The 12,228-nt window shown below is 36.0% G+C and overlaps 1 protein-coding gene across 18 annotated transcripts in view; it reads right to left on the minus strand.

Annotated features, from left to right (window-relative positions):
* The window catches only part of GABRA2 (gamma-aminobutyric acid type A receptor subunit alpha2), a 179,232-nt gene that overhangs the window by 61,335 nt on the left and 105,669 nt on the right, over positions 1-12,228 (minus strand). For 9 of the 18 annotated variants that reach the window (XR_005368986.1, XR_005368985.1, XM_038555993.1 and 6 more), the window contains 2 exons: positions 9,054-9,256; positions 3,227-3,406 (listed from right to left, as the gene is read on the minus strand). Coding sequence is in view for 13 of the 18 variants with exons in the window: in XM_038555993.1 (XP_038411921.1) it covers positions 3,227-3,406; positions 9,054-9,256 (383 nt within the window). In the remaining 5 variants the exon portion in view is untranslated. Of the gene's footprint in view, positions 1-2,173; positions 2,311-3,226; positions 3,407-5,423; positions 5,507-7,844; positions 8,238-9,053; positions 9,257-12,228 lie in introns of those variants that run through there. The other 9 variants (XR_005368989.1, XR_005368988.1, XM_038556000.1 and 6 more) reach the window with 5 other exon arrangements.

Below are 12,228 nucleotides of genomic sequence, written 5' to 3' on the forward strand. Positions count from 1 at the left end.
TAAATGAACAAATGAGTATTCAAACCACAATGAAAAACAGTCTCTTAGTGGAGAGTATTAATGGCTATAAGTCTATCACAAGCTAAACAATGATTACTGGCTTATCAGATATATAGACAATATATTTTATATATTTGGAAGAAGACATAAACATTGCATAGAGGAGCTCAAAAAAGGTATCTTGGAAGAGGGATATTTTAGTTAGGTCAGGATTTATGGTGCATGGTTTAGATATCTTGACAAAGAAACACAAATGTGAATGTCCTTTCTTACAAGAGGGATATACAGATGAATAGAACTCTGACTGACTCTTACCTACACCCTTCCTGCCCGACTTGAGTATCCTTCAGTTGTATAGAAACCCACAGATGATGCTAAAATTATTTAACAAATTCTGAAACAGAGACATTAACAAATCAGAACTGATACTCTGACCAATCTGAATGAATATCAGCTGTAAACACCCAGAGGGCTGTACCGGTATAAAACCAGCCAAATATCACCCCTGCATGTTTGTATGTTGGTTGGTTGGCTTGTTTTTTCATCCCAACACTCTGGATACTATAAAAAGCAGTATTAAAAATAATTTTAATATATGTTTGTAACTTTTATTGACTTAGCAGAACAAAATTTCATATTTTTCTTCATTGTTCAAAGGATGGCTTCAATTTCTGAATGTAACTATAAACTTCAGAGGCAGGTTCAAGTACCTGCCAAGATGATGGCTTGGTTTCACAATGCTCTCTCTTGGAACTTGGAAACTTGGTTATTTTCAGAATCAATAGTGCAACAGTCACGAGCACTATCTTTAGTCAAACCCAGTGGTTGGCACCTGTAATTTCCTACCAATTCATTAAATGAAGCACAGGGCACCCTCAGGGTGCTCAACCTTCTCAATTCCCAGCCACAGTCCAGGAAAGCCTTTCTGGCTCAGCTCTTACAAGTCTTGTTTTAAAGAATAAAATAACTCTCCTCAGTCCATTTAAAAGTAATTGTCACAAATCTACAGTAAAGCAAATTGTTCCTATTTAAAATTATTAATAACATGCATATGGAGGAAAAATTACTATTGAATTCATAGCTGATTTACAGTTCTCAGATCTGCTAAAGCAGAGCACATAGATTAAGTCCACATAATATATCCTACTACTGTTCTTTGTAAGAAACAGATCTGCTAGTGATAGCACTAAAAAATATTCCGACTCTAGGCCATCACTAGAGATATTACCTTGCCCTATCCATTACTAACTTCTATTAAAAAGAACCAAATTGATATATTATATTATAAATCTTCTTCGAATATCATGCAAACCTCTGATCAAGGCAGACCATCAGCAGGCTAGTAGTTGGGCCAATGATTTTTGCCTAATTCTACTTTATTCAGTGCAACCCTTAGCTTACACTCAGGCCCTTGGAGCCTTGAAGACAAATCATCCAATAAAGTCTACTGTTGCATTAACTGTTCAAACCAGTAGTACTTGCCAGAAGATAATTTTTTTTAATGCTCACGTCCCTATATAAAATTTTTATTTATTTTGAGTATTAGGCAAGCTCTGACGGTTCACACTACCTAATTTCTCATAGTCTAATTTTATCATTCTGCATTTCTGCAGTGAGTGTCTTAGGTAGGCCTCTTCATATAAGAATAAGGCCAGGTATAGCTGAAAATATAAGTAAAGAAAACAATGTTAAATATGAAGAATGAAACCAAACAGGAGGAGAATGGGGGAAAAGAAGGCACATGGCTACTGCTATTTTCTACTAATTTTAAGTGACTCTTAGGCTTTTGTCACCAATACAAAGATGACTGACATAATATCTCTCACCAGAATTCTTACCCACTTATGTTTCACTAGGCTTCTCTACCTACATATTCCATAGGTAATTAAAACAGAAAATATCCAGAAATGAATTCCAGTTACTTGTACTTCCAACCTAATTCTGCACACCCTCTTATATTCCCTGACCTGTGAATATAATACCACAATGAATGTGAATGATACCACAATGGAGCCAGGAACTGATCACCAATCTACACTGACCCCCTAGTCAGATCCATTTTGCATCAACTCCACTTAAAATCACTTCTAACTGCAATAACTAGTCCTTCCAGGTGCTGCCATAGCACCCTAGTGTTTGTCTCAATAATGCCACATATACTTTTTTCACTTACTTTTTTTTCTTCCACTCAATGGTAAGCTCCTTGAAAGTATAGACTGTGCAATGCAGAGCTCCTAGCATAGTTTCTGGCACAGAAAAGGCTCAAAAAAATCTTTGTTTTAGAATGAATGACATGTACAAGAATGATTCCTGTGACAAAAAATGTATTTAGATAATATATAATATATATATGAGCATAAAGCATTCTATAGAGTAGGTCTTTATTAGATTGATAAAAACTAGATTCCCATACTGTGTCCTATAATTCTGGTATGTAAATATCTTGAAAGTCCTCAATTTTGCCATTCTACATGTTTTTGGAACTTGTTTTGCTTGTAATTGAGACTGATACAGGTGGGAAGGGGAAAAATATGACTAACCGCAAAATCAGTAAATTGGTTTTTTTACACATTATTTGGGAAAAAGAGTAAAATATGCTGCTATAGAATTTGTTGGTGCTGTTACTGAAGTGGAATGAAAAGGAAATCTAGTCCATGCTAATCAAATTTTCTATTTTTTAAACAATGTTTTTTAAAAGTCAGAATATTCTGAGTTTATTACTTCATTAGAATGTCTGAATATATATTTAAGATTCAAAACTTAAAATCGGAAAAACCTAAGATTGGAAAACTCCTGATTATAGAAATCAAAATGTCTTAAAACATGGGGCAAAACACTCTCAGCTTCCTTAGAGTATTAGATAAAATTATGTTAATAACTTGAGCAAACGCTCTAAAATATAGCCATCTATTAGCAAAGTGATCTGGGATATGAATAAAAATAATAATCACATGGTTTCAGAGTTGAAAGAATCACAGAGATTGTCCTTCAAATAAGGAAATGGAGCTCTCATAAATGTAACACTAATAAGACAGACTTTGGAAAAAATCCAAGGTAGCCAAAGTGTCAAATTTCTGCTCTTGCTATATATATACCATGTTGCTTTTTTAATCTATTGTGGCCACTAGCAAGCCCATTACTTGTAAAGCAACAACATGCTCCTTGGTCAGAAAACGCTATTGTTAACTGTCTGCTAACCGTCCTGACTGAGAAAAGTGATACTTACAGAAGATTGTTTGAAGGTTATACAGTCCATCCACTTCTCTAAGTACTCTAAAGTCTTTCCTTGGATTAAATTGGGCCATGAGAAAGCTATATACTTGGACCATATTAGCTTAGCTCCTTGAAGAATTGCCTTCACGGAGTTGTATGTTAATGTAATGCCTTCAGCTTTTATTGAAGGGGACTACAAGAGACATCAATATGAAATTCATTACTGCATTTATTGGGAAAATGTTGACATTACTTTCAACAGTACCCAGCTTTCTCTAGTATAAAACCCATATGATATTGTTTTATATAATTCAGTGTAGGAAGATATTTTCCCTAAGAAAATTTATGCTTCCATTCTTTGATTAAAAAAAAAAAAACAAAGTATTAACTCCCCGCCACCCACCCTCCAATGGTTTACTGTGATAGCCAAGAAGCTCAGGATTTAAAGCTCAACTCCTCTAGCCCTGGACTATAGTTAATGTTCTGGCCCAAATGGTGGACATATCTGCATTCTATTTTCCTTCATCCTGATATCCTACTTCTACTTATGTTTTATTTTATAATACTTTAAGTATATACAGTCTTTTGGTAAACTGCCTGAAATGCTTTTGGGACAAGGCAAAATGTTAAAAAAAAATGCAAATAAATGAAAAAAAAAAAACACTTGAAATGTGATGTTTTCTATGGATTGCATGGCGTGAATCACAAAACAATGGCACATTTCATGTTAGTCTAGATATCATGTTGCTAAGTCTGTGTTTTAAATAATTTAATACCTAGTGTGTTTCCAGAGGATATGCTTTTTTGGGCTAGTGTAGAACCACCGACAAGATTTAGAAACAGAAACAACCTCGAGTCACTGAAGCCCTTTATTTTTAATTTAATTCAAAGAAACTATGTGCTAACTGTTATGCCAGGTAATAGCAGAGAACATGATGAGTAGGACAAAACTATTATCCTCCTAGATCATGTAGCCTACTGTTAGAAATATTTATAGTTAAAGTATAATTTACTAAGGTTACACAAAAGGAATTTGTGCCAAGTACTCTAGAAACATGATATAGGGGTGGCAGTTACATTCATTTAGAAAGTCTCAATATTAAGTAGAATCAGATGGATATTAAGAAATTAGTAGGAGTTCATCAGTTAGGGAAGGAAAGAAGGAGCATTTTAGCAAGAGGGACCAGCACAACTAATGTCACAGAGATGTGTAGCAGCATGGATATCTGGGGACGTTTGTAATGGCTATAGGAGGAATATGAACACGGACTTTAGATCAGTATTCAATCTTGGATGCACCACCTATTAGATGTGATCCTGAGCAAGTAACTTTATATGACCAATCCCATAGTTTCTCATTTCTAACACAGAGATATTCCCAGGCATAGAGTAGTAAGTGCACAGTAAATAGCAATAAGGTTTTTCTTATTATTCAACATATAAACGAACTTACGAGAAAGCTATATACTTGGACTACGTTAGCTGAGCAGCTTGAATGATTCATTGAAAAGTTCAACAGCTAACATTAAGAATTCAACAATTCCTTAAAGAGCTGAAAAATGAAATGATTAGATTCCAATTTTAGAAAGATGACCCTAGAACTAATGTAGAGGATGGATTGGAGGGAAACATGGTAAGAGACAGTGAGAAATATAGGAAGGGCATAGTCCATGACAGAGAGAGGGGAAAATAGGCTCCATCTGTTGACAGGTTAGATGTCAACAACTCCCAAGTTGTTGGTATGGGAGATTAGGTTTTGCTGTAGATATGAATGAATGAATGAATGAATGAATGGAAAAGATAGAAAACCAATTTAGAAGGTTTTATTTTTGGTTTGTTCTTTCTTTTAAGAAAAAAACGCATGTAATGATTGAGATGTTATATTCATGTAGAAACGCCTAGGGAACAGGTTGGATATATGATTCTAGAACTTAAAGGGAAGGTACAGGGTACAGTGGTGGATAATAACTTGTGGAAGTTAAGACAAAGGCCTGAGCTGTAGATGTGATCTGGTTCTATCTCATTCATTCATCCCACATTTACTGAGCAACTAATATATACAAGACCCTGTGAAAGGGCCAAGGGTAAATGATTTATTGCAATAAACATGATAATTATTATAAAGATCAGTGGAGAGGAGACATAAAAATGCAATTAGAAACTGTGATAAAGGATTCAATGCAAAAGGGCAGGCAGTTACATACACTTACAATGGGATCAAATCATTAGGGGGATGCAGGGCTCAGAGGCTTCCGGAAGCTTGACATTTGTGCTGCCGATGGGTAGAGATTATCTATTAGGGGACAATAATGGGTGGACAGTATGCTTAGTGTTGCAGAAGTTCCCACAAATATCATAGTAAAACCCTTAAAAACGAATCACATATCGTGACTAGCAAAGATAAAAACAACCATAAAATAAAGCCAAAGGACTGTCTTTGGGTATAAACAAGAGCAGTTGCTAGGGAGATTGGATCTACTCTGAACTCGGGCAGACTCTTAGGATAGAAGGAATAGAGGCAGCTGCCAGGATCTGAGGGCAAGAGGTTGATATCCTAAGGCCTGTTGTTAAGAGGGAACGAAGAGAAAACATTGCTGACTTGGGCCTGAAGTGGAGCTCTGAAACACAGCAGTATTCACGGGGCTCAATGGAGATCCCTTGAGAAAAATGAAAGATTATTATCTGATCTGAATATGTGGAGGTTACCGGTGTTCTTCAGTTAACAGAAAAATAAATGGAAAAGAAATCAGATTACAGTGAGCTGAGAGCTAAATTGAAAGTGAGAACACAGACTTTGTAAGCAACGCTCTCAAGAAGCTTGAATGGAGAAAAGGAGGATAAAATCTGTCGATGGGGGAATGGGTGACATAGGATCTGGAGACAGTTTTGGTTTTGGCTTCCACGGTAAAGTAAGCATATTAAACATACTCCTTAACTGAAAGGAAGAAGGCAATCAAAAAGAAGAAGATGGCTTCGAAGAAAGAAGAAAATACTAACTGATGGTTCAAGGTTGAGTAAAGAACAAGGAAGAACAAGAGCTGAGTTGGAAGAATGAATTAGTCCTGGGCAGGTGGAAGGGTGTTGGGTATCAGGGAAGGTCCAGAACTTGGGGCATTTTGCAAGATGGGATACTTTTGTATATGGAAGGACATAAAAACTGGATCAAACTGGATCGTCTGATTCAGCACTACATTTTAAGGATGATATGGTTTTGTTCTCTCGTTTCACACATGAGGCAGACAGTGGTGTAACATCTTGTCCAAGATCACAGAGCAGGACAGGCTGTGTCTTCGAACACAGGGCTCAATGCAGCTTGAATACGAATCGTGATTCCTGGGTTTATGTATTGGCAAAAACTAACTTTAAGGATTATCAGAGCACAGTCTACATAAAAATTGTCTGTTAAATTCTTATCTTTGTTTTCAAACATATACCGCTGAAACCTATCTTTGAGTCATTCTTCTCATGAGGCAACGTAATACTTGGCCAGTTTACAAGTGTTTAAGAACTTATCACACGCTCTTTGGATCGACAGATCATTTAACTGTGTTTACCGGTGATATCAACTTAAAAGCAGATTTCTGCCAGTCTGATAAACTTGGAAATACGCCAATATGGACAGTGGATTAAAAACTCTGTGATTCAAGAAAATCATCATCTTTTCCACTTAAAAATTAAATCTAAGGAAAACTAAAGCAGAGGTAGATGAAAGTAGACTGTACTGAAATATTATTTTAGGCAGATATGCTAGTTAGGGGCACTTGACTTGATTTCCTTTCACTTCTAAGAACCTGATTATTTCCTAGCTAGGTTTAGGAAGCACTTCCCAGAATTCATTTGAATCAAGAAATTGGGTTGAGTACCCACTGATAAATTCACCACTGTCAAGTCCCAAAATCCCTTCCATGAAGGCAAAGAAGTCTTGTCATTGGTGTTGCACTACCGGACTTAACAAGAGAAACTCATTTATTCTTTTATTCCATAAATAATCCTGAAGTGCCTAGTAAGCGTCTGCCACTGTGCCTGGCACCTCTAGCTCTGGAAAAGTGAGTAAGAACAAGCAACATGCCGGATGTAATGTTCCGTTTAACTTAACCATGAACTTGAGCCACTCAGAACTATTGTAGAGTTTGTTGTTTTTCTGCAGATTAGGTTGGAATATCAATGATTTTACCCTAGATTTGTCTTTGTGTGATTTGATATGTGGTTTGACTCAAATCCAATATTCATTAGTACTAGGTCATTGCTTTTAGAATGCATTGAGAATGTGGGTTTTGCATTGAAAGGTACCTGTATTTTCCAAGCTCAGGGAGAAGGTATTTTATTTGATATGCCAAATCACAACGTCCATTTGATTGGCACCCTCACAGCATTAACGAGTGATATGTTAAATATCTATACAGAGCATTTATACCACAAACCACTATCTTTTGCGACATATTTATAAATATGTCTGGCATTTATAAATATAACTAGCATTTCATCTCCAAAAAAAGTATGAAAGCGCATGTGTAATTAATATAACTAAAAAGAAGTAACTGCATAGATAGCAATGAAAAAGCAGTACATTATATGGAAAATGAAAACATAAATCAACAACAAAATGTAATGGAAATGCTGAAATAATCTAGAAGTTAAGCATAGGAAATTAATCAGATTCCCTTTAATATTTACTCAGTGGCTGTTAGTATGCAAAACATTGCTTATAAAATGAAATAAACCAGCACTTATTAAAACTTACACAGTTTACAAAATTTAGCAAAAAAGAGCAAGACTTTTAAACTATAACATTCAACCATTTATATACTTAAGTGGCAAGATGGTCTTAGAAATGAGAAAAAAATTATATTTAAATAATTGATAAAGGAGCAAAATCAAGTATGTTATTCCAAATTTAATGGAAGAAGTGCTTTAATAAATATGTTGTTAAAAGAAGCCCTCCAAGTGGAACTGAACAATTAAAAAAACGTTATATCTCATTGTAATATATCCAAAGCCTCCTTTTAATGCAGATGAATAATAATCTATAAAGAAGAAATGGAACAGCTGTTATATTAATGATCAAAACTCTCACTAGCTTCAGTACTTGCAACCTAAAAACAGACACCAATAATTCCCAAAGAAATTACTCTTAAAAACAATAACTCCTATAGCCTACATGAGCAACTTAAAATTTCTAGACATTCTAGTACCTACTTACTTATTTATTTCATACACCATGGGAGAGCAAACAATATTGCCTGAACTTTTATATCCAAACAACGGAGATGGGAGTAGGTGAAGCGTATTTCAACCCATTGAGAGGGCCTGAAATCCCACAAAGGTAAAAGTTAATGCCCACTTTCTTTTCCAAATCTCTCCACTATAAAGCAGTGTGGTATTGAAGAGCATGAGTTTAATGGTCAGGTGTGCCTTCAAGTATACTTAATTAACTATTTGTGTGAGCTTGGGTAGTAAACCACTTCACTAAGTCTTAGCTTCTTCATCAGAAAAATGAAAATTAAAAAGAGACCCTACTTGTAAAGTCTAAAGATTACGTGATAGGACATATGTAAAAAACTCAGCACAATGCCTGACACACAGTCAGAGCTCAACAGATGCTAGGGAGTGGTTTTAACAGGAGTCATACTGTAATAAGTACTCGTAAAGGATTTCAGGCAAGAGCATACTTTAAAAGAAATCTGAATGATTCATATATATCTAAATCTGTGCCATATATATATATATATATAATTTGCATTTGAATGTTCTTAATGTCAATTTTTAGGAACAGATCTGTTATAAGCTAAATCTGTTAGGGGGATTCTCTTAATCATTGTAAGAAGGAAATTCTCACTTACCTTGTCATTTACTACACTCTTCCCATCCCAAGCCCATCCTCTTTTGGTGAAGTAGTTAACAGTTGCAAATTCAATTAGGGCAGAGAACACAAATGCATAACAAACAGCAATAAACCAGTCCATGGCAGTTGCATATGCCACTTTGGGGAGGGAATTCCGAGCACTGATGCTTAGAGTTGTCATTGTTAGAACAGTTGTTACTCCTGCAGGAAGACAGGTACCAAAACATCAACCGATATTAGCAAAACGGAACTGGAAATATTCCTTTGTTCAAGGCTACTTTCATTGCCATTTCTATCCACTTCAAAAAAAAAATAATAACTGGAAGAACAGGGCAAAGCTGATAATCACAAACGGCTATTATAATTCTTAAAGTAATAACTGAAGTGCTTTCAGTTTTCATTTTGTTTCATTTTGTTTGTACAAATCTCCTCTTCTCTTTTTAGTATTCTTAAGGTTAAAAAGACTGGTGATACTGAAAGTAGAATTTCCTATGAAGAAAGCAGTTACTTTAAATTGATCCATTGCGCCTTAACATTCATTTTTTAAAAATCCTACACAAAGCCTCACATGAATTTGTTCATCATTTATTTAAATCATGCTCAGCAATGGACCAATCATCCACACCAGCGATCACAATGGAACTATGATTAAAGTTCTTTATTCTTAGGATAGCTACTTAAATGTGAAATTAATTCTGGATCACTTAGCATTGTGAGAACGTAATTTCTTTCACAATGAAGCCTAGAATCTATAGAAAATAAAACAAGCAACTAAACCTCAAACTTTATAAAAATGCAAATCACTACTTTTAAGGAATATTTTATGCCTCTGTTGGTTTAAAAAGTAATTTAGTCCCTTTCACTGTAAGGCTTTTCTGCCAGTAGTCAGGGAAGTCACAATAATTAAGTGAAAAGGAAGCAATAACTCAGGAGGTAAGTTGCAATATCAACTGTCAAAATGTCTGCAATTACCTGTTTTATCAGCGATCCAATGGAAGTTTAATTATATACATACGAGATACATTAAATTAAAAGAGAGTTAAAATGTTAAAGAAACGTTCATCCATATATTACAGTTTTATTGTATTGTAGTATTTGCTTTCCCTTAGGATACATAAAGCAGCTTTCTCTTCTCATCTACAATAGAGTCAGTAATTCAAAACAGCAAAATAATTCTATTTAATCATGAGTGAGTACATCTAAGAATATGATGGTAGTAGTAGGAATAAAAAGCAGAAAAATAAATTTAGTTCACCTGCTGCTAAGTCAAAAAAAGCACATTTACAGAAATACATTGTCCTTTCATGCACCAAACTGAGAGGTTTGAGATGGCGAGGATGTTTTCTTTTGGTCCGGGGGAGTAATTAAATGGAAGACATGACAGGTACAACCACACATATCCCTGACCAAAACCATATCCTCCCCCCAACCCCTAAATGCATGTCCACGTGCACGCACGCGCACACACACACACACCCACGATACAGCAATGCAAATGACAAATCAATACATGAAAATATACTTAACTTCCTAGCAGATAAGGAAACACAAAGTGATAATGATACCTTTTTAAAACCATATAGTCATCAAAATGTTAGCAAATATTAAAAGGTTTACACTATGGTAGCGTTGAGGAGAATGTGGGGCAATGGACAACCTCTCTCAATAGGAATTACAAATTGGCGTCATATCCAAGAAACGTTACCTAATCCAAAGTTATAAATATTTATTTATGTTTTATTTTTTTAAAATTTTATTTATTTATTCATGATAGAGAGAGAGAGAGAGGCAGAGACACAGGCAGAGGGAGAAGCAGGCTCCATGCACCGGGAGCCCGACGTGGGATTCGATCCTGGGTCTCCAGGATCGCACCCTGGGCCAAAGGCAGGCGCCAAACCGCTGCGCCACCCAGGGATCCCTAAAGTTATAAATATTTAGACCTATGTTCTCTTCTATGAGTTCTAGACTTCCATTATTTTTAAAATATTTTATTTATTTATTTGAGAGAGAGAGAGAGAGAGAGAACAAGAGGTGGGAGGGGGAGAAGGAGAGAAAGAAAGAGAAGCAGACTCCCTGCTGAGAAGGAAGACTGATGCTGGGGTTGATCCCAGGACCCTGAGATCATGACCTGAACCGAAGGCAGACATGTACCCACTGAGCCACCCTGGGTACTCCCTAAAAGTTTTATACTTTTAGTTCTGACATGTAGGTCTTGCTCCATTTGGGAGTAATTTTTTTTAAATTTTTTTTTATTTATTTATGATAGTCACAGAGAGAGAGAGAGAGAGAGAGAGAGGCAGAGACACAGGCAGAGGGAGAAGCAGGCTCCATGCACCGGGAGCCCGACGTGGGATTCGATCCTGGGTCTCCAGGATCGCACCCTGGGCCAAAGGCAGGTGCCAAACCGCTGCGCCACCCAGGGATCCCGGGAGTAATTTTTATGTATGTTGTGAGGTACATGTCCAAAATCACTTTTTTGGCATGTGGATAGCCAGTTGTATCAGTACCATTTGCTGAAAGACTTTTCTTTCCCTATTTTGAATGGTCTTAGGATTGTTGTTGAAATTAACTGACCATACGACAGCAACTTCATATTATATGTGTCTCTTGAGGCAAGGGAAATAAAACCAAAAAATAAACTACTGGGATTTCATCAAAATAGAAAACGTCTGCACAGCAAAGGAAGCAATCAACAAAACTAAAGACAACCTATGATGTGGGAGATATTTGCAAATGAGTATCTGATAAAGGGTCAGTATCCAAAACATATAAAGAACTTATCAGCTCAAAAAATGAGCCCCAAAAATGAATAATCCAATTAAAAAATGGGTAGAAGACACAGACATTTTTCCAAAGAAGACATACAGATGGTCAACACACACATGAGAAAATGCTCAACATCACTGATCATCAAGGAAATACAAATCGAAACTACAATGAGATGCCACCTCACACCGGTGAGAATGGCTAAAATCAACAACACAGGAAACAACAAGTGTTGACGAGGATGTGGACAAAGAGCAACCCTCTTGCACTGTTGCAAACTGGTGCAGCCACTGTGGAAAACAGTAGGGAGGTTCCTCAAAAAGTTAAAAATAGAATTACCATATGATCCAGCAATTGAACCACTAGGCATTGACCCAAATAATATGAAAAGAGTAATTCAAAGGGAT

This window comes from Canis lupus, chromosome 13 (genome assembly GCF_011100685.1).
Source record: "Canis lupus familiaris isolate Mischka breed German Shepherd chromosome 13, alternate assembly UU_Cfam_GSD_1.0, whole genome shotgun sequence".
Classification (NCBI taxonomy): domain Eukaryota; kingdom Metazoa; phylum Chordata; class Mammalia; order Carnivora; family Canidae; genus Canis; species Canis lupus.